General features: G+C 39.7%; 3 protein-coding genes, 1 long non-coding RNA gene and 1 pseudogene across 4 annotated transcripts; 4 read left to right on the top strand and 1 right to left on the bottom strand.

Annotated features, from left to right (window-relative positions):
• The first annotated feature begins 3,466 nt into the window (after positions 1–3,466).
• LOC116926584 lies at positions 3,467–5,323 on the top strand. Its single transcript, XM_032933542.2, has 3 exons — positions 3,467–3,729; positions 3,799–4,136; positions 4,204–5,323. Exons 1-3 carry the CDS (start codon positions 3,489–3,491, stop codon positions 4,510–4,512), a joined length of 888 nt encoding a protein of 295 aa, XP_032789433.2. The 5' UTR covers positions 3,467–3,488; the 3' UTR covers positions 4,513–5,323.
• Positions 5,324–6,383: 1,060 nt separating this feature from the next.
• LOC116926569 lies at positions 6,384–8,660 on the top strand. The gene is made up of 7 exons (XM_032933522.2): positions 6,384–6,789; positions 6,866–7,009; positions 7,082–7,258; positions 7,314–7,421; positions 7,503–7,741; positions 7,807–8,142; positions 8,206–8,660. Exons 1-7 carry the CDS (start codon positions 6,444–6,446, stop codon positions 8,251–8,253), a joined length of 1,398 nt encoding a protein of 465 aa, XP_032789413.2. The 5' UTR covers positions 6,384–6,443; the 3' UTR covers positions 8,254–8,660.
• A 60-nt stretch (positions 8,661–8,720) lies between these two features.
• LOC123471272 lies at positions 8,721–9,695 on the top strand. Its single transcript, XM_045172405.1, has one exon. The coding sequence runs from the start codon at positions 8,721–8,723 to the stop codon at positions 9,693–9,695; it is 975 nt and encodes a 324-aa protein (XP_045028340.1).
• Positions 9,696–12,375: 2,680 nt separating this feature from the next.
• LOC116926057 lies at positions 12,376–13,616 on the top strand (annotated as a pseudogene).
• An 11,315-nt stretch (positions 13,617–24,931) lies between these two features.
• On the bottom strand, positions 24,932–25,354 carry LOC116919061. Its single transcript, XR_004391771.2, has 2 exons — positions 25,224–25,354; positions 24,932–25,110 (listed from the first exon to the last, which is right to left on the bottom strand). It is a non-coding gene; the product is annotated as an uncharacterized LOC116919061 (long non-coding RNA).
• Positions 25,355–25,593: the final 239 nt, after the last annotated feature.

The raw sequence follows: 25,593 nt of genomic DNA, 5'->3' as shown, positions 1-25,593 counted from the left end.
AATAATACCTTGTTGGGTAAAAATATCCATTAACTGAAGCAAGAAACAGAGATACTCTTTTCCAGATTTGTCACACGAGGCAGAACACAGACGCTACAATCCAAGTCCAGAATGAGCGTAAACGTGGCCAAGCACTGTTTGATGAACAGTCAAGTAAAAAATTTTTTTCCATAAATTGCCAATAACCAATAAGAAATCTACAGCAAGAAGGATAATAAAAATAGCAAATAAAAAATTATTCTGAAAAATAATAGAAACTTCTTACAAAATTTTTGTAAGCATGTAACTAACCATCTAGTGAGCGAACCGTTAACTCTGTCGTAAAAGGGAGTAAGCAAATTTCCCCGCGCTGAACAAAGACATGATAATAACGAATTTTTCTAAGTGTTGATAGAGACCCCAAAGAAAAGAAATGGGACGGGCTAGAACATCGACGGGGGACAAACGAAATATAGCGGAAAAACGGAAGTACTTAATTTTTCAAGGGATTGGATCGGTTCATCTACTGCATGAACTCGTGGCAGTGGTGCCGTTGGTACGGCTTTGGAGCCACTATTGGACAACAATTCCTATCTGGGTAGATTTGTCACGAAGACGGGTAGAATGCTTCCGCCCATAGCCATTGTTCCAGTGAAGATAGAAGCCACGACTCTCAATGAGGCAACGTGGATGATTGAAACTTCGAAACAACTACCTCGAGCCAAGGAGGTGACGGCGGGTAAAGTGCTGGTGTCGTCGGATCAACCGTTAGGACAAGTGTTGATGGTTAACTTAACCAATCGGCACGCCTATCTAAGGGAGGGGACCGTTTGGGGCAGATGGAGGCGGTGGAACCCTCCATTGTCGCCGTGGATGAAGGGGGAACGCCAGATTTTCTGGGCGACTATGTTGGGGAGGACTCAGCTGAGTCAATAAGCGACTCATATGCTACGCCGAGAGTGACCTCTATTCTTCATCAAGCTTTTCGGGCTCAAGTACCACCGACGCTTCCCCCTGCTGATGTGGAGAAGATGGTTGAGCTACTCCAGGAATTTGACACTAGTTTTGCTTTGAAGGAGGGAGAACTGGGAGTGTGCAAGATTGTAGAGCATCGTATTAATACTGGTACAGCCACGCCGGTACATCAGTCTCCCTACAAGAGTGCTTGGAAAGAGAGGGCTATTGTGCAGAAACAAGTGGACGAAATGCTGAGCCGAAGTGTAATTGAACGTTCAACAAGCCCGTGGGCATCACCTGTGGTCTTAGTGAAGAAAAAGGATGGAAGTTGGCGTTTTTGTGTCAACTATAGCCGCCTCAACGCCATATCAGTAAAGGATGTTTACCCGTGGCCGATGATCGAAGAGACGTTGTCTCGGATGGTGAACGCTAGCATTTTCTCGACGTTGGATCTGGAGAGTGGGTATTGGCAAGTACCACTAAACGAAGAGGATAAGGTCAAGACGGCGTTTGTCACCCCCGACGGGCTTTTTCAGTTTCTGGTTATGCCCTTCGGGTTGGCCTCCGCACCGGGGACGTTCCAACGCATGATGGATTTGGATTTAACCGGTCTGAGATGGACGATTTGCCTCGTTTACCTGGACGACATCATCATCTACGCGGCTGGTGCGGAGGAACACTTGGTGCGAGTGCGACATGTGTTGACCGCCCTGCGGAAGGTCGGGTTGCAAATTAACTTTCCTTCTCCGTCGACCCTATGTAAGCCGAGTGAACAGTTGATGTGCGTACGTAGTTTTGTGGGGTTTTGCTCGTATTATTGCCGGTTCATTCCTCAGTTTGCACACACAGCCAAACCCCTGACGGACATGTTAAAAAAGGGTGGTTGCTTCATGTGGGAAGAGTCGCAAGAAGTCAGCTTTGGGCTGATGAAGCAGGCTCTAGTGAGTGCGGCCACTTTTCCTATCCCGATTTTACAAGGCTTTTCGAGATACACCCTGACACCTAAGATTACGGTTTAGTAGCGGTGTTACTACAACGCGTAAATAATATTGAGATGCCACTGCCCTAAGCGAGTCGCCTCTTGTCCCCAAGTGAGTCGAATTACTCGATCACGGAGAAAGAGTGTCTCGCTTTAGTTTGGGCCGTCAAGAAATTTCGGAGTTACATATTGGGAATGGATACTTTGGTGTTGACAGATCACCACGCTCTGTGTTGGCTACTAACCAAGAAGGATCTAGCCGGACGTCTAGCTCGCTGGAGCCTACACAGCAGCGGTAGCATACTTCATTTCAAGTATGTTAGTAGGTTAAAAGTACTGAATTTGTCAAGTAGGGGAACTATCATACTTAATTTGGACGACTTCCTACTTGAAATATTTTTTAACGTTCTTACAACTCATTTTCATACTTGTAAGCACTATCTTTTTTAAATATCAAGTAGTTTAGGGAGTTTTAAGTATGTTCAACTATTTTCAAGTATTGTAAATTTGTAAGTATTTTGGACGAACATACTTATACCTATTTTTCGTACTTATTTTCGCAAACTAGTTCTGCTGTTAAGCATTATAATCATTACTAAGTAGCCTACACTTACTTAGTAGCTTTGGTCAACACTACTTGCGTCTAATACATACTTAAACACCTAATAACATACTTATACTCCTACTTATAATGTCTTACAGAACAGCATTACTTCTCTTTTACTACTACTTCTCTGATGTTATACTTATTTAATTGAAGCTGCCGCGTGGGCGGCTGGCCCCTCTTGGTACGTTTTTGCCGTTGTTCTTGCTGCGGTGATATACTTCAGGTATATCAGACTTCAGTGATATATCTTCAGGCATAGTTCAGAATCAAGCCGCATGATGCGTGATGCCTTCGACATTTTTGGGAAAAACGTTATCTCTATTATGTTTGGTCTTTAAAAATTTCTGCTATAATTGAGTTTTTAGATGTTTTGTTTACTAATAAATGAAAGAATATGCCATTTGTGGCTTCATGAGAATTTTTGAAATTTTTCTTGGTCATTTTGGGGAAATTCACGAAAAATTCCCGCCGACTCCCGAAAAATTTCAACTTTCAACTTTTAAAAATAGTCTTATTTCACGTTCGAGCGTCTTCGGGAAATGGCTCCTTCCCTGTTTTCCACTATAAAAGTGCAAGTAACATTTGCACGCGTGAATTCACGAACGAATTCGAGTGCTAGGGATAATCGTTGAAAGTTCATTTATTGTTTATTTGTCTTTTGAAACTTATTTTTAAAAAATTCATTTGGCTGATGAACGAAAGTGAACGCTTAGTCACGTAAAATTTTGAGATTTGCGTGTAATTTGAGATTGTTGGAAATGGGTAAAAATTCCCGAAATTGAACGAACACCCTCTTTTTACCAACAGGGAATTATGGTGTATTTATTGTAAGTTTGAAAAAACTTTTGCTCACTTTTGAAATTTGATTGAGCCCCATATCGATTAGCCTATATATATCGATTACTGGATTCAACTTGTTAGTCGACTTTCGAGTGGTGTACAGACGACATAACTGTCACGATTACAATGTCGGAGAAAGTTTCATGTTCCATGTGCTCAGTCTCAATTTCAATAAGGCGCCCTAAAACGTTTTATGAACACGTTAAGTTCAGACATGGTAAATCGGCAGGTTTTCATGTTGTTTGTAAACATCAAGGTTGCGACGGTGTGTACCATTTATTCGCGTCATTTAAAAGGCACTGGAACAAATGCCATCCAGAAACTACGACAGTTAGACAAAATGCTGCTGCTGTTCAAATTATTAATGGTAAGTAAAGTATATATTTTTTAAATTAAAAGTATGTAACCCTTTATATCTGTTTAAATTCAAATTCAGACAAGGCTAGTGATCCCGCGTCCATTAAAGATGTGGTTGTTGCTAGTAGTAACACAACTGATGACGTCAGGGCTGGTCTTGAACAATCATCAGCTGAAGATAGGCATGATTTTGATCACGAACAACAACCCCAACATTCTGGCCAGCAAAATTTGGTTCCTTCTCATCGTAAAATTGAATCCCTCCTTTTCACTCCTGGTGCTGCGTTTAGTGAATTTGAATGGGAGGCTGGCTTGCTACTTATATTGCGACAAAGATATTTCCTGACCTACGAGGCCCTGCTCTTTGTGTCTGAGTCCATCCATGAGCATTATTCAAGAAATATGGCCATCGTTCAGGTAGAACTCTAGAATACATGTAAACTACTTGTTCAACGAATCTAACTCCTTTTTTCATTAATTGTAGGAAAAACTTGCTGCCCTATTATTTACTGAAGTAACTAGTAGTACCGAGTTTAAAGCAGCTTTCCTGCGAATCAACCAAGAAGAACAGCTCACTCGTCATCGACTAGAGAAAATTTGGACAAACTTCTTTCCTACCATTATGCCAAAGTCGGTCATTCTCGATCAAGATGAACCTTTGTATGAATGGATAAAAGATGAGAAACTAGGTCAAATTTTGGACGAGGTCTTCGAGACAGAGTATGTAGTACCCTTTTTAGAGTCGTTACAACAGTTTCTGTCAGTAAAAGAAGTGAACAGCGCTGTACTGTGAAGTTTCCAATCTCACACAACCGATGTTGAGAATTGCTAGTCTGATGTTTGGGACGGAACTTTTGTTAAAAGTATCCCTATTTTCATTCGTGAAAATGGTGCAATCCTTTGCTTTCAAATTTACATGGACGAAGTTGAGCTCGCAAACCCTTTGGGTAGTAAAAAGGGTAAACATAAAGTTTCCGTATTTTACTGGGTGTTGTTAAACCTCCCTCCTCAGTTTCGCTCATCCCTGCGTAGCATTCAATTACTTGGGATCGTTAGCTGTGATTTGTTGAAGCAACGTGGGTCTGATGTTTTTTTAAGATCTTTTATAGAGGATTTGATTCGTTTTTGAGAATGGTGTAACTCTAACAGTCCGGAACGAAAAAAAAAGTGGTTTGGTGTTTCACTGAATTTTGCTGGTGATATGCCAGCCTCCAACTTTGTGTGTGGGTTCAAAGAAGGGTAGGGTTTTGCTAAATCTCCATGTAGAACTTGTACTATTCATCGTGACAACTTGGAAACAATTCATTGCGAAATCGATTGCATTTTACGTGATAAATTGTCCCATGAAAAACAAGTTTTGGAATTATAAATAGTCGATCAAACACAAGCCGCAAGAGATGCTTTGTCTTGTCAGTACGGTGTAAATCGTAGGTGTCCTTTTTCCGTTTTGAGATACTTTGATGCCACTAAATGTTTCATGCATGATCTTATGCACATTTTTATGAAGGAACTCTAAATCTCGAAATAGCTTTACTGCTTCGAGTTCTCATACCTGATGACTCATCCATTATCGAAACAGTTAATTACAACATCTCAACGCTTAAGAGTGGCCGAGAGTTCACATCTCCTCCTCCATTTAGAAAAAGTGAAATATTGGAGTTAAAAAAGTTGTCTTTCTCGTCTTCCGAGATGTCATCAGTTGCAATGTGTCTTGCAATTGTTTTGGGGAATTTGTTAGTAGCAAAAATCCTCATTATGCAAACTTCCTTCTGCTTCTCGAAATAATGTCGTCCCTTCAGTCTTATTCCTTTACTGAAAAGCAATTGGCAGTGCTACAGAAAAACATCGAGATTCACAACAAAAATCATGTGTTTTTATATCCGAAGCCAACTGATTCCGCTGGAAAAGCGATCACTCCTAAACTACATTCACTTATCCATTTTCCCAGCCAAATCAAACAGTTTGGGCCCCCCCGCTTCTCGTGGTGTTTCCGTTATGAGTCAAAGAACGCCCCGTTTAAGAAAATTATGCGAAGGAATTCTAACTTCCATAACGTCCCTTGGACGTTAGCCTCTCACCATCAAAAACTTGTTGGCATGGACATAAGAATTGATGGCGAAGGTCACTATTTTGGTAAATTTGAAGATTATTCAGTAAATGAAAGCCATACCCCTTTTGCTGTGAAATATGCGCGATGGTGTAATATCTTGTGCGACGCTACTCCATTGGGGGAAAATTCAAAAATTCAATCCATTAAAAAAATCACCATGGCTGGGAGGAAATGTAAAATTGGCACTGTATTTTTGAGACAGTTACCTAAACTTTGCAAACAGGCAGTATTTTTTCGAATCCCAGACGCGATTATTTCTGATCACGGCATTTATTTTATCATGAAAGAAATGGAAACTCGTTTATTTTGTCTTGATCGATTTTCTTTTATTGCTGTGCCCCAAAAAACATTTTGTGTCGTCGAACGTCATGCTTTATCTTTTGACGCGCCTCTTCACTCATTTGAATACGAAAGCGAATTACATGTGGTCCCAAACTACTATCACATGTTGTGATGAAAATACATTTGTTTGAAAACAAAACTTGATTTAACGTGTTTAGGGATTTACATTTTGCTGCCCCATCTGCTGCCATTTTTAGCAGACAACCAGGCATGTGCTTTTCGTCTAATCGTCTTGTCTGTCGGCTATCGAGCCTGAGGTTCCAAATTCCAGCATGTCGGTAATACGCAAACTATGCGTACAATTTGAGTCACTTAAAAATCCTGTTAGGTCAAAATGCGTTAAGTTGCCAGCACCTAGTACGCGAAGTGATTTGGCTATTCTGAAGGAAACTTTACTAAGACAAATGTTAGATGACATGTCAATTCTTGATTTACAGTTCAACAAATCAAAGCTTACACGAGTTGAGGATCTAATCATTTGTGAATACGATGAGGATTTCGGACAACCAATTGAAGTTCATTTAGATGTGGTTTTGTTTGATAAAGACATAGTAATGGTAAGGCTGCGTAAACCTGTAGTTGAATTCAGTGAGTGTGAGGAGCCAGGTCAGAAACTGGGTAAGAAAACTTGTTCGAACTCATCTGTAAAGTAGATGTAATGTTAAACACAACTTAAAACTTCTTTCAATTTCAGATAATGTATCGAACAATGGTGACATCAGTGAAGGTGCAGAAAGTACAGACTTTCTTAACAGCAGCTTGGAAGAAGACAGGATGTACACAAGTACACCTTATTCTGTTCCACTAGAACTAACTGGGGCCTCATCAAGCAGCAAAAGTAAGATTCTTCATTGTGGAGATAAACTATATTTACTGTTTATTCTATTATTCTTTTCTATACCGTTGACAGTCAATACCAAGAGAGTGAAGAAATTTTGCCAACGCAAAGAAATCTCTGAAGCTGAGGACAACAGCACATATGTAGACATTGGTCAGTTGGATGGCAGCATAAACTCACTGAATGATGTAACTGCAAGCAACTCTCGTGTTCCTTGTACGACGCTGATCACTTCGATGAAAAATCCTCGTAACCCCTTTCTCTTAAATATTTCACTTTCCCACATAACTAACGTTATTTTTAGGGCCTTCTGGTTCTAAGACCACTGTAAATAGAAACCATCTCCAAGCCGATTCAGACGGAGAGATAGCAAGAGATCAGGCGACTGAACCGGAAATTTTAAAACAACTAAGCAAATAATTTGTCTTTCATTTGTGGCTGTTGACCGATTTAGTGTTCTATTTTGGGCTAATTCTTTTAATATGGTTAACAGAATCCCGTGTTCCACTTACGCTCCCCCAAAAAGGTTCTGAATCTTGGGAGATTAACCCACAACTTGCTCTGGCAATTAAAAACAATTTGTTGCTTTTGCACCAAAATCAATTCATTGCAGTTTGTGCGATGCATTTCAAAAGGACTCAGCCCTTAGGTAACAAGGGTTTGTTCCGAAGCTACGCCTACATGATTGTGACGAAATACGACGTTCTGAGAGACCACGGCCCGATCTCATATGTAATTTTATACATATCCTTTTGTGTAATTGTTTCCTTTGTTAAATATTGCGTTATCTATTGCAGGTAACTGTCAAAGAAAAGGTGATTCGTGCCATTAATAATAGTTTAGATAGTCAACAACATGGAGCACGTCGCAAGCTGGCCAGGAATCAAAAGAAGCATGCCAAAAAACAACAGGCGGCCGCTGTCACAACAAACGATGTCCTTGATGCTAGCAATAGTATCCAACCATCAGGAGATGATATCGACGACGAGCACCCCAACAACGATTTGTTGGATGAGGAAGAAGAAAAAAAAATTGAAGAGTTTAAGGCTAGAAAAGAAATTTTCAATTCGAAAAAGAAGTTGTCGACAAAGGCAATGTTGGAAAAAATCCTGAGTTACAACAATTTTGAAATTGTAAAGTGCTTTTAGTCGCTAGTAATTCTCCAGTAGCTAACATTTTTTTTCTCTTTCGTCCAGGTCTATGAAGATTTTGCTAGAATGGAGCCAATGTGCGATCTTGTATAGATAAATTTTGTGAAAACTTTGATGAATTTATTACCAATTTTCGCCAGTTTCTTTCGAAACGAAAAAATGGAGGACATACTTTTTCAAATAGAAATCGTGGAGATGTAGATGTGATACTTACAATCAATAGTTTGTGCTCAACAAAGCGTGGGGTTTCAGATTCTACACCGGTTATTCAAAAACGTCTGGTTGGTTAGCCTGTTGAGCCTAATTACAATGGCCTTAATCCCAGTGCAATGTGGTTTTTCGAGGGCGATGATGTCCATTCCATGTTAATTTTTGGCGGGGGGGGTGTTGAATTTCAAAAACATCCAAACTAAGAGTGTGTGCATTGTGTTGTATATCTACTAGCGCCACTAGTGGCAGGCTTAGCTAATACAAAGAGGCTAGCCTCAGTCACACTTGGACAGCCGAGTCTACTACATGGTGTCAGAAGTAAAGTCAATAGATTCATCCAATTAGTCAGCATGGCGAGTGAATTGCATCCACCGTCATCCTTTTCGTTTGATGGTGATCTGCCTACTAAATGGGCACTTTGGAAAAAGCAGTTTGTGTGGTACTTAAAGGCCACAAAGAAAAACAAAGACGATGAAGATGTTCAAGTGGGCGTATTGATCACGTTGCTAGGCCTAGAAGGGCTCCGAATCTACGAGACGTTCACGTGGACAACAGCTGGTGATGAAAACAAAATTAATCCAGTCTTGGCTAAGTTTGATGCTCATTTTCAACCCCGAAAAAGTCAAACTTTTGAACGCTACAAGTTTCTCACTCGTCATCAACGTGAGGGTGAGTCATGTGAGTCGTTTTTATTGGAACTTCAGTCCCTTATCGCAACCTGTGAGTATGATACACAACGAGACTCCATTCTGCGTGATCAAATCGTTATCGGTGTGGCAGACGTTAAAACACGTGAAAAATTGTTGTTCGACCCTCAATTAACATTGGTGAAGGCGGTTGAAATTATTCGAGCGTGTGAAACATCATCATCGATAGCTGAAAAAATGTCAGCAGAGGCGGTCAACAAGTTGACCTTGGAAAAATTCAAACGGTCGAGGCCCTCGGACCGACGTGGCTCAGCAGACCAGTCTGGACATCGCAAGAGTGTCGAACAAATCACAAATTGTAAGTGGTGCGGTGGCAGTCATTCTAGGCGTAATTGTCCAGCTTACGGGAAACAGTGCACAAAATGTGGTAAGCCCAACCATTTTGAGAAAGTTTGTGACAGCGAAGAAAACGTTGGTAGTATAGACTCGTATGTGGTTCACTCGTTGAGTGATCGCCAAGACTCGCAGTGGAACGTTGAACTCCTAGTCAACGATTATCCGATAACTTTCAAAGTGGACACCGGTGCCTCGTGTAATGTGTTGTCTCGTAATTGGTTTGAAAAAAGTGAATCGCTCAAAGTCACAACTGAAGCCTGGTCCGCAAGTACGCACGTATAATGGTCAGTCATTAAATGTCCTGGGGCAACAAGACGTCGCCGTATGCTTTAAGAAAAAACGGTACATTCTGCGGGTTATAGTAATTGAAGAAGAAAAGGTGCCCATCTTGGGTTTGCCCAGCTGCCGTGAACTAGGCCTTGTTCAGACATCTGCACGTCAACAAGTAGACGCAATGGGAGATAGCAACAGAGTGGAGTCCACCTTACCGAATGAGTTTAAAATGTATCAAAAAGTTTTCATTGGTATTGGCAAATTGCCAGTGGAGCATCATATCAAACTCAAAGACAATTACGTGTCAGTTGTTCGCCCGCCAAGACGAGTGCCGTTTAAGCTACGAGATCCAGTAAAGAATAAGCTTGATGACATGGAAAAATTGAAATTAGTCTGCAAAGTGACGGAACCGACTGAATGGGTTAACCCTATGCTAGCTATACAAAAAGCCGATGGTGACGTCCGAATTTGCCTGGATCCAGTTGATTTAAACAAAGAAGTTAAGCGTCAACACTATCCGGTACCGACAGCACAAGAGTTGTTTGCCCGCATTGGCAAAGCCAAGTATTTCTCCACGCTAGATGCAACATCTGGGTTTCTACAAATCCCGCTGACGGAGGAATCCAGTTATATGACGACTTTCGCAACACCATTCGGGTGTTATCGTTTCTTGCGGCTGCCGTTTGGCATCTCTTCGGCACCGGAAGTGTATCAGCAGACAATGGAACAGTTCTTTGGTGATCTTGAAGGCGTTGAAATATATTTTGACGATTTTTTCGTGTGGGGAGAGACTCGAGAAGAACACGACCAGCGGTTGCAAGCAGTATTTGATCGATGTGTAAAAGTGAATCTCAAACTTAATGCGTAAAAGTGCAAGTTTCTCCTCCCGGAGCTGCCATGGATCGGTCATGTCATCTCCTTCCAGCAGTTAAAGCCAGATCCAGCCAAAGTAAGTGCCATTAAGGCGTTTAAAGAACCGAGTTCAAAAGAAGAATTACAGCGGTTGTTGGGAATGGTGAACTATTTATCCAAATTTTGTGAACATTTGTCAACTCTAACGAAACCGTTGCGTGATTTGTTAAAAAGTGACATCGAGTGGGTGTGGGACAGCGGTAGCGCCCTCATTTTACAGTCCGTCAAAGAACTAGTGAGCTCGGCGCCGGTCTTGCGCTTATTTGATCCAAAGTTACCGGTTACGGTCTCAGTCGACGCGTCCCCTTATGGGCTTGGAGCTGTACTCCTGCAAGATGGTCAGCCCATTGAATTTGCGTCGCGGTCACTGACAGACACACAACGTCGCTATGCCCAAATTGAAAAGGAGTTGCTAGCAGTGCAGTTTGGCATGACACACTTCCATCACTATGTCTACGGAAATCAGGTGACAGTAGAAACTGATCACAAGCCCCTGGTTGGACTGGTGGATAAGCCAATTGGATTGTGTTCCCCCCGAATTCAGCGGATGCGACTACAGCTGCAGGTTTACAGTTATCAACTTCTCTACAAGCCCGGGAAAGAACTCTATCTGGCAGATACGCTCAGCAGAGCGCCAGACACTCAGGAATACGCGACAGATCAGTCACAAATAAATGAAGAATTTGTACATGCAATGCTCAGCTACGTCATCCCAGGAGAAACGGCTAAAGAAAAATATGCTAAGGCTACTCAGAGTGATGCTACGTTGCAGCTTGTCATCGGATTAGTGGAAGTGGGGTGGCCAAATCACAAACGAGATTGCCCGGTGCCGGCTAAGCCGTTTTGGTCGGAAATTGCCAGTTTATCAACAGCTGGTGGTTTGCTACTGCGAGGACATCAAGTGGTGGTTCCCGTCTCTCTGCAGTCGGAAATATTGAAGCAGTTTCATGATGGCCACTTCGGAGAGTCTAAATGTCTCGAAAGAGCCAAATCAGTTGCTTACTGGCCAGGATATGTCGAGGAAATACGCAACCTTGTAGCCGGATGCCGTATATGTCAAGAGCGGCGTCACCAAAATCCACATCAGCAGTATTATCCAGTGGAAGTTCCGGATCACCCCTTTCAGCTTGTGGCGACGGATTTCTTCCACTTACGTGGTAAAGACTACTTGTTAACCGTTGACTACTACAGTAAGTGGCCCTGTGTCGTCGAGATGACCTAAACAACAAGTGCAGCCACAATCAAAGAATTAGATAAAATATTCTCTGATTTTGGAATGCCGGAAGTGCTTGTGTCGGATAATGGCCCGCAATTTGGCAGCGCTGACTTCCGAGCGTTTGCTTGTCATCTCGCCATATCTCACGTCACATCAAGTCCATTTTATCCAGAGTCAAATGGTCAGGCGGAGAGATCAGTACAAACTGTAAAAGCGGCGTTTGTTAAGTCCATGGAGGATGGTCGCACGCTCCAGGATACACTCCGTGCAATTCGTTCAACTCCCATCGGCAATGGTTTGCCCTCACCGTCAGTGTTGTTTCAGTCGCGAAATCTACGAGGAAGTTTACCGTTCCTGTCGGAGGCATTACGTCATCAAAACGTGTCATCGGGAGCTATAGCAGCGGCATTAAAGCGTCGCCAAATGACAGCAGCCTTTCATCAAAAAGCAGCCCGTTCGTCTCGCTACTCCATTCTAACACTCGGTCAGCCAGTCAGAGTTCGTGTAGGAAAAAAGTGGGTACGCGGAAACGTCAAGCTAGTGTGCCAACAACCAGACTCATATGTCATCGCAACTCTCGATGGCCGAGAGCTCAGAAGAAACCGAAGAGCAATTAATTGCTGCAAGGGAGAACCTGTCGTTCATCCAGCAAAGGCCACAGCTCAAAAACAGTCAGCAGTTCCCCCTAAATCGTCCTTGGAGCAGCAGCAGCCCAGTCGTGTCTACACACCTTGTTCCAGGCAACAGTCGGTGTTTTCGTTTCCGGCCCTGTCCTTGCCACGGTCGGTTATTTCGTCGCAGCCGCCGGCTGTACTTCAGCCGCCAGCTCTGCAGCCGACTCCATCAGTTGTGGTGTTGCCCCTCCCTCCAAATCCTGTTCGTGTCGCTCGTCAAGTTGTTCGCAAGCCACGGACGGTCAAAGTCTGGCCATCGAGTTCCCGGAGTAGTTCCAGGTTGGCAGCGCAACGTCCCACCCTATTGCCAGAGCAGCGACGGTCCGTCTCATTGAGCCCAGCTCGCCCTCCTGATCCGGCTGCGCAAGTAACAGAAGAAAATTTGGGAGCGGAACCAGCGGCCGAGTCGACTAGTCTAACTCCAGCCGAACCGTCGGAAGCCGTTCAAGAGTAACAGCTCCCCTCTAAAATTGCCAGTTACATGAAGTTTTGTTTTAATACGCTCATTTGCTAGTGCCACCTTGTCATCTATAATTATGCATCATCTTCCCGTTTTTTTTAATTTTTTTTCGTGTTATGAAAAGGAACGATGTTGTATATCTACTAGCGCCACTAGTGGCAGGCTTAGCTAATACAAAGAGGCTAGCCTCAGTCACACTTGGACAGCCGAGTCTACTACACATTGCTTTGTTGAATCTGTTGGCAACGTACTACGTCATTGATCGAGATTACGCAGCCGCCTACTCTGTTCTCGCCATTATCGATGTTAAATGTTTGACCAAAGATAATCCCAAAAAGAAGTCGAGAGTTAAAATTCCCACTTGTCTTAAGGACTTCTTAAATAAGTTCAACAATTTTATCGTAGACGAAGTTGCGGAGTCTTTGGCGTTAGAAAATTCCGAAAGTGATCGTGATTCCGATTAAGTTTATCATTCTTGTTATTTGAGTATCGCTCTCAGTCCCGCTTAATATAATAATGGTGGTTCCTTTTTAAATGCTGCTGCCTCGGTGAAGTGATGCCATCAACCCAACTCAGTACTGTCAGTCAAGTCTCATGCTGTGTATAACGTGTCATACTATAATGTAATGTGGAACTGTTCTTCATGGAAATAAATATGAAATTTTTAATCGTGGGCCTATTCATTGGATTTCATTATGAAGCAGGTTAATAGTTTAAGTAGGTTGAATGGCAAGTAGGCTAGCAATAGCCACAATGTGCAAGTAGGTAATGTATGAGGTAAGTAGGGACAATTTTGCAAGTATGTTGGAGGTTTTTCTGGCACATACTTACATGCTTAATCGTTACTTACAAATGTAAGTATGAAAAAAATATTTAAGTATCTTAAGCTCGTAAGCAGTTTCGTCTTGTAAGTAATCCTGGCCCACTTAAGTATGTTACGTTAAATACTCTACCGCTGCTGTGTACAGCTTCAGGAATTTCTGCTACGGATCATACACCGTAATGGAAGGCTACATATGGATGCAGATGCGTTTTTTCGCTATCCGGTCGACGCACCGCAGGAGTTCGATGAACAGCTGCATGGTAATCTAGCTGCCTTCAGTGTGGACACTGAAAGTAAGAGTGAGTTTCAGCAAGCGCAGCAAGTGGAGTGGGACCAAGTCTTCGCGGGGCTGGAGAAAGGAAGGAAATACAGCCAGTATCGCCTTAAGGACGGTCTGCTGTTCCAGACCAAGGTCGTTAACGACGGCCTCTTACTAAGGCTATGTGTGCCTCAATCCTTTAAGAACGAGATAATGCGCTCTTGTCATCATGACATTACCACCGGCCACCTAGGTGTCACTCGTACTCTTGATAAAGTGAGGGGTAGATACTACTGGTGGGCCTTGGCTGAGGACGTGCGTGATTTTGTGCGGGCTTGTCGCGAGTGCCAATCCCGAAAACCAGTCTACCAGCGACCAGCAGGGTTTATGGAAATTCAAAGGAGTGAACGTCCATTTGAGAGACTGGGGATGGATATTCTGGGACCTTTTCCGCTGTCCAAGAGTGGAAATAAAAGTATTGTTGTAGCCGTGGATTACGTCACCAAGTGGGCGGAGACTCGAGCTCTACCATCAGCAGATGCGTCGGAGGTGGCAGATTTTTTGCTACAGCCATCGCACCCGAAGGCGTCGGCCTTTGACGCTCTACAAGAATACGGGCTCCGAGGAAAACATTCTTATTGGCATTTCCGTTGATGTTTTAAGTTACCGTGATGTCAGGTCCGGGTCCAGTAGCTGCCAGCGAAATCGTCGCCTATCAAGGGGTGCTCTTCAAGTCGGAAGGAGAATTAGCATTCTCCGACTCGTAGTGGGTAGTGTTGACGGATTTTACGTTTGATCCAGTGGACCAAGTGATAAAATCGTTATACGAGTGGTTAGACATTCGAATGAACGTCATTTCCTATCACTACGACGGATCTAAGTCTCAGTTTAAACAGGCATTGCAACAACATGTGAAAAAACGGGCACAAGAAGAATTGTTGAAGCTGCGGAAGATTCATCAACGCTGGAAAAAACTAAAAACAGCCGTCGGTGTGCTAGAGTCCGGAGTGAAACGTGGCCTAGTGGATGGAGGAGGTTGAATTATTAACTGGGTTTTTGGGGTCTCTACCCAAGCAGATCTTGAACACATGAACGACTGGATCAACAAGCTTTCGACGGAGACAACATCCATTGTGCATGCCTTGGAAGTTCATGCCTCTCTCATTAACGAGACGCTGTGGGAAACTAAGGCAAGTGGCGACGCCGTAGCCGAGCTACAGACGGCTTTTGCACGAATCAAACGATAGGCCTGGAAATTGGACAACAAAATGGAAGGGGTGATGAAAGAGGTCGAAAGGCAATGGATTGCTACCACAAAAGTTGGAGATGCGTTCCGTGAAACTGGGTCCGCCGTTGGATGGATCGAAGAGGTGATGGATAATTTTGCAGTTAGATTGGCTGCTATGGCTATGGAACGTCTACCAGTTACCCTTTTTCCACCACTGCAAGTTCAACCCGCCCTGAAAGAAATTAAATCTGTCCTACTGTCAGGATGGTCCTTGAGTCCATCCATTCAGAAGGGCGATGTCTGGAAGATGTACACTGAAGCTAAAGTAGTCGTGGCCGCGGTTAATAATGGTCTTAGAATTTTTATTCATTTACCTGTTTTTGAGTTTTCTTTTTATTTATATTATTATTACTTTTATTATTATTATTATTAACCTTTTGATGTCTTTGAAGTTCCAATGTCGTGTACCGCACACATGGATAATTGGATTTTTCTAGCAAGCTTCAGGAAGAGTGTCAAGTATGCACTGAACAATGCGTCACTGCCGTCGCTCACTGAGCTTGAAAAGGTAGGGCAAGTTTTGAAAGCACCCGAAGCTAGTGAGACTATACTAGAAAGGGAGGGGGGCAAGAACCCAGAATAGCCAGCCGATACTGACGCGCCATGCGATGATTCAAGGTCGCGTAGCCCTCATGGGGTAACATCTGCGTATCATTGAGGAAGAAAAGAAAGTTAGACGGGGCGCGGGGCAACCTGAAACAGTTCGGTACTCTTTCGAATTAATAGCGGTTATAGCGATTTTATTCTTTGGTTTGGGAGCAATTCTATTCGTTCGTTTGCGCCAAACCTGGACAACCATAAAAGCCTTGACTCAACGCATAGTCGAATTGGAAGGTCGGTTGACTATTCATGAGGCCGAGGTGGAAGAGCGTTTATAACTGTTCCCCGACCCGTTGTATTTTTTCTTTTGTTTTTCTTTCTCTCTCTCCCCTATTCTGTTGGGAATTATTCGAATTTCTGAAATTATTTTGGTGTTTCTTGTGTATCTTTTCTTTCTCTTCTCAATAGCTATTTGTAGCTGTTATTTTTGTTTTATGCATGTTTTATTGGTAATTTGGTTTTTTTTTTTGGGGGGGGGGGTTATGTCTATTGGTTTGACCAGTAACCCTTCTAGCATTTGTTGTGAAATTTGCTTACATTGAATTTTGCATTCATTTGTTTTCATTTACTTTTGGCTGAAAATTGTTTCTTAGCACTGATTTTTGGCTGAAAATGGCTCGTGTCTCTTCTGTTTTGGGGTTTATGTTTTTTTTTTCTCCTTGTTCTTTGTCGTCATAGTGCGATCGGGACGAGTCGCAGGCTGAAGGGGGGATGTAGCGTTCACGCATCAATCGTAAGAGAACTCTCGCCATCCGTTATAGCTGTAATGGATAGACAAACGACCGACGGAAGTGTCATTCGAGCGTCATCCGATTGCTGATGCATCAGATTCACCGACTGACTCTTTCCCACGCCTGAAAGACTATAAATGGGACTGAAGTGTAGACCTTCGTGCCAGTAGTTTAATAGAACAGTTATGTTTACTTTTTGAAGTGCTTGAGTGTTGAAGAGATTTGATGCACCGAGATTGATTCACCGAACCCATCGGCGATAACTCGTTACAATATATTGATTAGTGTGGAGTAGCAGACGTAAAACGTCAACATGAAAAATTTTTAACAACAAAATACAGATGACACAATTTCTTCAATGTCTATTCAGTAGTTATTTACTTAGCTCTAATTCCAAATTTCTGGAATGGCAATAAATGTTAATGTAGGAATTATAACAAAGTTTAACATATTTTTATTTTTTATTTTAATTTTATATATTGAAATATTTTTATTTAATATTTTATCTCTTGGCCTTAAAACACCTTCACGAATCCCAAGAACATCAAAGACCTATTTATACACGGCCCTAAACATTACCTGGCATTATATTTCTACTGAAAGTCTTACTAAGAATATAAATAGCATGCAAAGGTGGTGTCAGGCCGTAACTGAAATCAAAGGCAACTTGATCTCGATCGCCGGAGAGCCCTATCGTCTTTCATAGGAAGGTGGTAGGAATCGCTCCTACGACACTAAGGGGAATTATTTACATCGTGTAGCAGCGCATCTTCCTTCATCTACCCAAACCCACCGAGCCATTAGATTTTTGTTTTGTATTTGTTATTATTTTGGTTTATTTTTTATTTTTCTTTCTGTTTCGTTTCTGAAATACAATGCCTTTTAACTTTATAATTTTCTTTTCATTTATTAGAATATTACTTAATTATGCAACGGTATAATTTCATTAAAATTACTGTAATAATTGTTCATTTCCACTCATGGGCATTCGGGTAGTGGAACCGGTTTCAAAACCCAATATCATGACTGTGTACCCTATTCATGGACTACTACATCTAGAGGACGAGACTCTTCGAGGTTTCCTATGTCGGCCATGTAATTTTTTTTACATCAGCAGTGAAAAAAGCACAAAAAATTATTAGTTGACTTAATAAATGTTCCTATACTTGTAATTAATAGTTTTCATATTTGCAATTTCCTTACAGGAGAAAGGGAAGAAAGTCCGTTTCACCGGTGCTACCTAGCGGCCAAGTTCCAGAAGCTCTTACAACTAAACGTCTGCGACCGGCAAAATTTGAAACATTTTTTGAAAATCTTTCATCTCTGTTTTCAACCTATTGACATAATTTTCTAACGTTGGGAAACATACATATAAAAAACAGTTTTTCTTTTCATTTTGTTTTCCTTTTTCTGACGGAAATGTTTTCATCCTTTTCCTTGCGCTATGGTCAACTTGCTCACCCCCCACCCTTTATAACTAAAGGTCAGTTAGTAAAAGAAAAAGCTTCCAAATCTGTCACACACAAAACGTTTCTAGAATAGCAGTCGAACCTTTGTATTGTTTTGTTTGTTTTGACAAGGACTTGGTAACTAGAACTTACATTAGTCGCTAGGGGGCACCGGTGAAACGACTTTCTTCCCGTTCTCCTAATACTAAAACTTAAATATCTATTTCATTTCAAAGATTTTCTAAAATCCATTTGCATAATTGTAACCGCCTTTTAAAGCTCTATCGATTGATGTGTTTTATATATTTCCCCGTGAAATTGACCCACCCGACGGGCTTTAACACGGCGAGATAGGAAAAGAGTCCCGTCCTCTAGATTTAGTAGTCCATGACCTATTTGACTTGTTTTGTCTTTTGTGCAATTCATTATAGTTTTTTTTTTTTCACTTGCCCAACCCTTTTAAATTTTAGGCTTGGCCATATCATTAAAAATGGGTGTTTTGAATTAAATAAAACCGCTTGAAAAGCACCTACCCGAGTAATGATCGATCAGCAATTTTTAAGGTAGATAGGTCGGTGCGGTTTAACGTGTGCGGAAAATTACGGTATTTTGGGCAATCCTAGAAATAACGAAAATTCAAAGAATTTACGGAAAACGCGGAAAGAGAAAAAAAAGGAAATACAGAAAAATTTCTTTAAGTTCACCTTGGAAAAGAGTCGGCGACCCCTTACATCCAATCGTGAGCAGTATTTCCTATTTTATAAGCTGTAGAAAATTGATCCTAATCTCCGCAGACCATGCAGGGTCAACGGACAAACTATTTTCTGATGCATTTTTAAATAACCGTTTATTGATAACAGGAGAATCGTGGAATTGGATTCGTGGAATTCGTATGTTGGCTATCAAAAAATTTGAAACTTGTTTGTTTTGTGAGTTCTGTGTTTTGTTTTTGCTACAATTAAAAACATACAAATTCTACTTAACAATATAATAATTCTTAGTCTATTGTCTGCTATTCTGACATGAAATGTCCTGAGTTCCACAAATAAAATTCCACAGTTCTCCTCATACCTGACCCGGAATGCTAGAGGTGGAATTTTCCCCGAATTTTTTCAAATCATTTATAGTGGCAACGGCAACTGGAAAAAAACATGTTGGAAGTTTCGCGACAATGTCACGGTTTAATATTTTAAAAAAATTACTTAAACATTTTACAATTAAATTTTGTTTAATGAACTATGTATAGGCATTGCGTCTACATATGATTCAGATTTTTTGAAATCAAACAAAATATTTTAACAAACAATTAAAGTACTTTTAAGTAGTTATTCCCATAAGAGACCATGTAAAAGTCGCCTACATACTTACACACACTGCCAGCGTTGGAAATTTAGGCTATTCCAGTTTTCGTCTGATTTTTGCAGACGAGGGCTCTGGGAGTACGCCTACCATGAACTCCTGTATCTTGGTTAGGCTGTCAGGATTCTACGGTATTTTTTTTTAATTTTGGTTTTGTTTTAAATTTAAATGAAAATTGGCAATACGTTTTTTAGCACATAGCTACAATTGATTTTCATTACTATTTTATTCTTCGTTTTATTTTATTTTATTTTAATTGTCACCTTTTTCCAATAACAACGTCAATGACTATACCTGTCATTTATTTTTTATCGTTCTTCGGTGCAAATTTATCATGTCATTGTGTAATCAAATACAATTTATTATTCGAATTCGAAATAAATATAATGTCAAGAAAGTTGAATTGATGAACTGGTAAAACATCCACAAATTCTCTGGACCCATCGTGTTACCCAAAACAACAATCTGGCCTTCAGTTAACAATTATTGGAACTGCTCATCCGTTAGGGTCTAATTCAATTCAAAGAGTAAATTTTAGTTCATGCATTTTATTATATAACGTAGTAACAAACCTTGATTGCAACCACAACAGCCTTGAATTCACCCTTTTGAGTCGCCCTTCGATGCGGTGATCAGGCTCTTCATGTAGACTGACTCCAAAACTATTCTTGTCGGTGTCCAACTTGAGAGCACGGACATTCAACTCTTCCTGAATGTATAGGTCCATAGTCCACAATTCATCCAACGATTCTTGCTCACGGAGGATAACAATCACTTCCGGCAAAGTGTACTGCGAATTATTTGAACGACAATCAATAACTGAGTCATGCTTCGATGCGGTGATCAGGCTCTGCACCTAGACGGACTCCAAAACTGTTCTTGTCGATGGTCAGCTTGAGAACACTATGTATTTGCATTCTCGTTTCAAAGTTTTTGATCTTTCAGTCAATAAAACAATCTCTATTGCTACATTTCTTGTCTTATTATTTAACAAATAAACTACGGAATAAAGAAAACACCAAATGAAAAGGAAAATAAACTATGAGAAATGCTAATCAGCAACCATTTGGCGGGATTATGGGGAAAATTGCCCAACCCAGCTTCCCTTATATATGCGCCAAAAATGTTCAAAACCCCGTTGGTAAAAGTAGCGATTTTTCAAAATTCATAACTTTTTACATATTAATTTTGATTCATTTCTGAAAAATGAACAATACATATAAAGCTATTTTCTATGGGAATAAAAATTTTGGTAGCTATGAAAACATTACAACAACAAAAAATCGAAAAACATGTTTTTTTCCTATACCTCCCTAACAATCTCGACTACGTTGTTTAGCAGCGCCAACTACATTCCTGAAAATGACAACACTTTTCAGGGATAGGAGTGTCTCAACCATTAAGCTCTTATACCATGGTACTGGAACAGCACATACACTTTTTTCAGCCGTTTTGTTCAACTTACCACCAGTACCTTCCGGTAGTAAGCCGGGTTTCAATTATCGGGCCGATCCCTGGTGTTTATGTACAATATATTTAAGTTTTTCTGATTGTAAATAGGTTGATTGTGATCTGAGATTTGTTGAAGGGTGGCAAACAAACGAATTTACGGAAAGATGAAAATAATTGAAAAAACTTTGGCAATGGAGATATAAAAAAAACACGGAGAATTTCTTGAACCGTTCCCAGCCAAAAATCTGAGACAATTAATTGTACAAGTTTACAATGAATCGCATACTAGTATAATTAATGATATATTAGCCTGATTTTATCATACTAGTTTGTATTAAGTATGATCATAAAGTAACAATATGCAATTTAATACATGCTAATAAAACAGAAGCAATTAATTATGCTAGTTTTCAATAAATCGCATACTATCAAAATTAATTATTTGTTACTTTACAAACTGGTAATAAAATGTGATAAAAAAGTAATATTATGCAGTTTGATACAAGGCGGAGGCAATTATTGCTTAATGTATATATTATTAGAAGTCAATTATTATGAGTTATATTATAGTTTTCAATAGATCGTGTTTCACACCGATGAAACAAAAGTTAACATAGTGCATAGATGTGATTAGTGCGTAAAATTTTGGAAAATTATTATATGACTGTTAAAAAGGATATAATTCTTTCGGGGTTAGCAACCCAGGAATAATAAGAAAAAGCAAATTTTTTACATTTTCCCAAATTTTTGGGGGTGTTTATACCATTCATTATATTATCAAATAATATCCCATAATTTTTTTGGACTTGTGAACGCCTGAACCGAATAAACGAGATTATACCCCGAATATTTTATGGACTTGGAAAGTTGGGAAGAACCAATTTTTCAGGGTATTTTTATTTTGTTTAGCCACTTCTATTCCAAGTATCCGCATAAATACGAAAGTTTAACTTTATAATGTCGATTGATCTGTTTCAAATTATTATGTTAATTCAATTAAGTTAAGTTATCATTATAAATTTCACAAAATCAATTTTTATGAATCGTTGATGTTCGAAAACCAAATTCTATCACGTAAAATCAAATGTTTCCAAATATTAAAAAAATCTCCAAAATTTTTCTATCACCTAAAGCACTTGAATCGAATTTGGATAGATATTTCTTGAGTCAATTACTATCGAAGGTGGCACAGTTGGTAGCACGTACGGCTACCGATATATAGTTCCGTAGTTCGATACGCATTGAGAACAATTTTTCCATGTTTCAATTTATTATTTTACTTATGCTAGTATACCACAAGTGGGACACAATTCATTATTCTTTTTATCTAAAAATTATATTTTAGACTTTAGTATGATTCAATACATAATTTATATCGTCCTTAAGTGTGCCAATATAAACACAATATTAAAACATGCATTTAATTGTGTCGGATTTTTGCCTGGGTTTAGAGAGCTTACGATGGATCTACTAGATTCTTATGAGAATCCCCTGCTCGCACTTGGTAAACATAAAATAAATAATATAAACATACTGTACATCTATTTATTTACATCAATTTCGTACAATTTTAGATTCGGCAAACGACAGGACACTTGTCATATTCTTATCTCTTCCCATTCTTTTCCCACCTCGCCCATCTAGGTACTCGAAAGATTCGTCACTTCCGAATGTTAAAAATATTTCTCAAACACTTGTTTACCGATTCCCGGTAAGTCAAAATTGAAATAGAATTAACTGATAAGAAATAAAAAATTTGCCTTTATGGCCTTAGGATGGAACTAACCTATCTGAAGCTTTGCAACAATGTGAATCTGACGGAATGATCCAACCCGGATTAATTACTATTGGAAATCGCCGTAACATCAAAGCGGATCTTATCCCAATCAAAATAATACTCCGTCGGCTGCTGAATCAGATGCAATTTTGTTTGCTGTGTATTATATTTGTGATTTAAGTTTTCCCGACAATCTCAACCTAGTGTATAAATTTTTGCAAAATATGATGGATTTTGGGAGAGAGAAAGAGGCTTTGCCCAACACAAAAAGAACAGTTTTGGAGTCCGTCTAGGTGCAGAGCCTGATCACCGCATCGAAGCATGACTCCGTTATTGTTTGTCGTTCAAATAATTCGCAGTACACTTTGCCGGAAGTGATTGTTATCCTCCGTGAGCAAGAATCGTTGGATGAATTGTGGACTATGGAACTATACATTCAGGAAGAGTTGAATGTCCGTGCTCTCAAGCTGGACACCGACAAGAATAGTTTTGGAGTCAGTCTACATGAAGAGCCTGATCACCGCATCGAAGGGCGACTCAAAAGGGTGAATTCAAGGCTGTTGTGGTTGCAATCAAGGTTTGTTACTACGTTATATAATAAAATGCATGAACTAAAATTTACTCTTTGAATTGAATTAGACCCTAACGGATGAGCAGTTCCAATAATTGTTAACTGAAGGCCAGATTGTTGTTTTGGGTAACACGATGGGTCCAGAGAATTTGTGGATGTTTTACCAGTTCATCAATTCAACTTTCTTGACATTATATTTATTTCGAATTCGAATAATAAATTGTATTTGATTACACAATGACATGATAAATTTGCACCGAAGAACGATAAAAAATAAATGACAGGTATAGTCATTGACGTTGTTATTGGAAAAAGGTGACAATAAAAATAAAATAAAATAAAACGAAGAATAAAATAGTAATGAAAATCAATTGTAGCTATGTGCTAAAAAACGTATTGCCAATTTTCATTTAAATTTAAAACAAAACCAAAATTTAAAAAAAATACCGTAGAATCCTGACAGCCTAACCAAGATATAGGAGTTCATGGTAGGCGTACTCCCAGAGCCCTCGTCTGCAAAAATCAGACGAAAACTGGAATAGCCTAAATTTCCAACGCTGGCAGTGTGTGTAAGTATGTAGGCGACTTTTACATGGTCTCTTATGGGAATAACTACTTAAAAGTACTTTAATTAATTGTTAAAATATTTTGTTTGATTTCAAAAAATCTGAATCATATGTAGACGCAATGCCTATACATAGTTCATTAAACAAAATTTAATTGTAAAATGTTTAAGTAATTTTTTTAAAATATTAAACCGTGACATTGTCGCGAAACTTCCAACATGTTTTTTTCCAGTTGCCGTTGCCACTATAAAGGATTTGAAAAAATTCAGGGAAAATTCCACCTCTAGCATTCCGCGTCAGGTATGAGGAGAACTGTGGAATTTTATTTGTGGAACTTAAATTGTGAACTTAAAGAAATTTTTCTGTATTTCCTTTTTTTTCTCTTTCCGCGTTTTCCGTAAATTCTTTGAATTTTCGTTATTTCTAGTATTGCCCAAAATACCGTAATTTTCCGCACACGTTAAACCGCACCGACCTATCTACCTTAAAAATTGCTGATCGATCATTACTCGGGTAGGTGCTTTTCAAGCGGTTTTATTTAATTCAAAACACCCATTTTCAATGATATGGCCAAGCTTAAACTTTAAAAAGGTTGGGCAAGTGAAAAAAAAAAACTATAATGAATTGCACAAAAGACAAAACAAGTCAAATAGGGCATGGACTACTACATCTAGAGGACGGGACTCTTTTCCTATCTCGCCGTGTTAAAGCCCGTCGGTTGGGTCAATTTCACGGGGAAATATATAAAACACATCAATCGATAGAGCTTTAAAAGGCGGTTACAATTATGCAAATGGATTTTAGAAAATCTTTGAAATGAAATAGATATTTAAGTTTTAGTATTAGGAGAACGGGAAGAAAGTCGTTTCACCGGTGCCCCCTAGCGACTAATGTAAGTTCTAGTTACCAAGTCCTTGTCAAAACAAACAAAACAATACAAAGGTTCGACTGCTATTCTAGAAACGTTTTGTGTGTGACAGATTTGGAAGCTTTTTCTTTTATTAACTGACATTTAGTTATAAAGGGTGGGGGGTGAGCAAGTTGACCATAGCGCAAGGAAAAGGATGAAAACATTTCCGTCAGAAAAAGGAAAACAAAATGAAAAGAAAAACTGTTTTTTATATGTATGTTTCCCAACGTTAGAAAATTATGTAAATAGGTTGAAAACAGAGACAAAAGATTTTCAAAAAATGTTTCAAATTTTGCCGGTCGCAGACGTTTAGTTGTAAGAGCTTCTGGAACTTGGCCGCTAGGTAGCACCGGTGAAACGGACTTTCTTCCCTTTCTCCTGTAAGGAAATTACAAATATCTAGAAAACTATTAATTACAAGTATAGGAACATTTATTAAGTCAACTAATAATTTTTTGTGCTTTTTTCACTGCTGATGTAAAAAAAATTACATGGCCGACATAGGAAACCTCGAAGAGTCTCGTCCTCTAGATGTAGTAGTCCATGGTTGTACATACATTGTGTTCGTATGGCAGTGACACAGTGGTAGAGCATTAGTCTGTGAATTCTACAGTCGTTGATTCAAATCTGATTAGTGATAGAATATTATTGAGTATATAAATTTTTAACTAACTTTTTATTAACCATAAGGATTTCTAATTTTTTTTTGCCACACATTGTTACTTCACCAAAATCATTTAAAACTAAATTTGTTCCAAGTAATATTGACATCGCCGGGTGGTCTTAAAATCCATTTATCAATCGGAAGAATTCATAACCAAAGCCAGCTAACAATATTCATGTAATCTGCAATTGCAGTTC

This window comes from Daphnia magna, linkage group LG1 (assembly GCF_020631705.1).
Source record: "Daphnia magna isolate NIES linkage group LG1, ASM2063170v1.1, whole genome shotgun sequence".
Taxonomy (NCBI): domain Eukaryota; kingdom Metazoa; phylum Arthropoda; class Branchiopoda; order Diplostraca; family Daphniidae; genus Daphnia; species Daphnia magna.
Note: the sequence above shows the minus strand (reverse complement) of the source record. Positions and strands in the feature narration are given on the sequence as shown.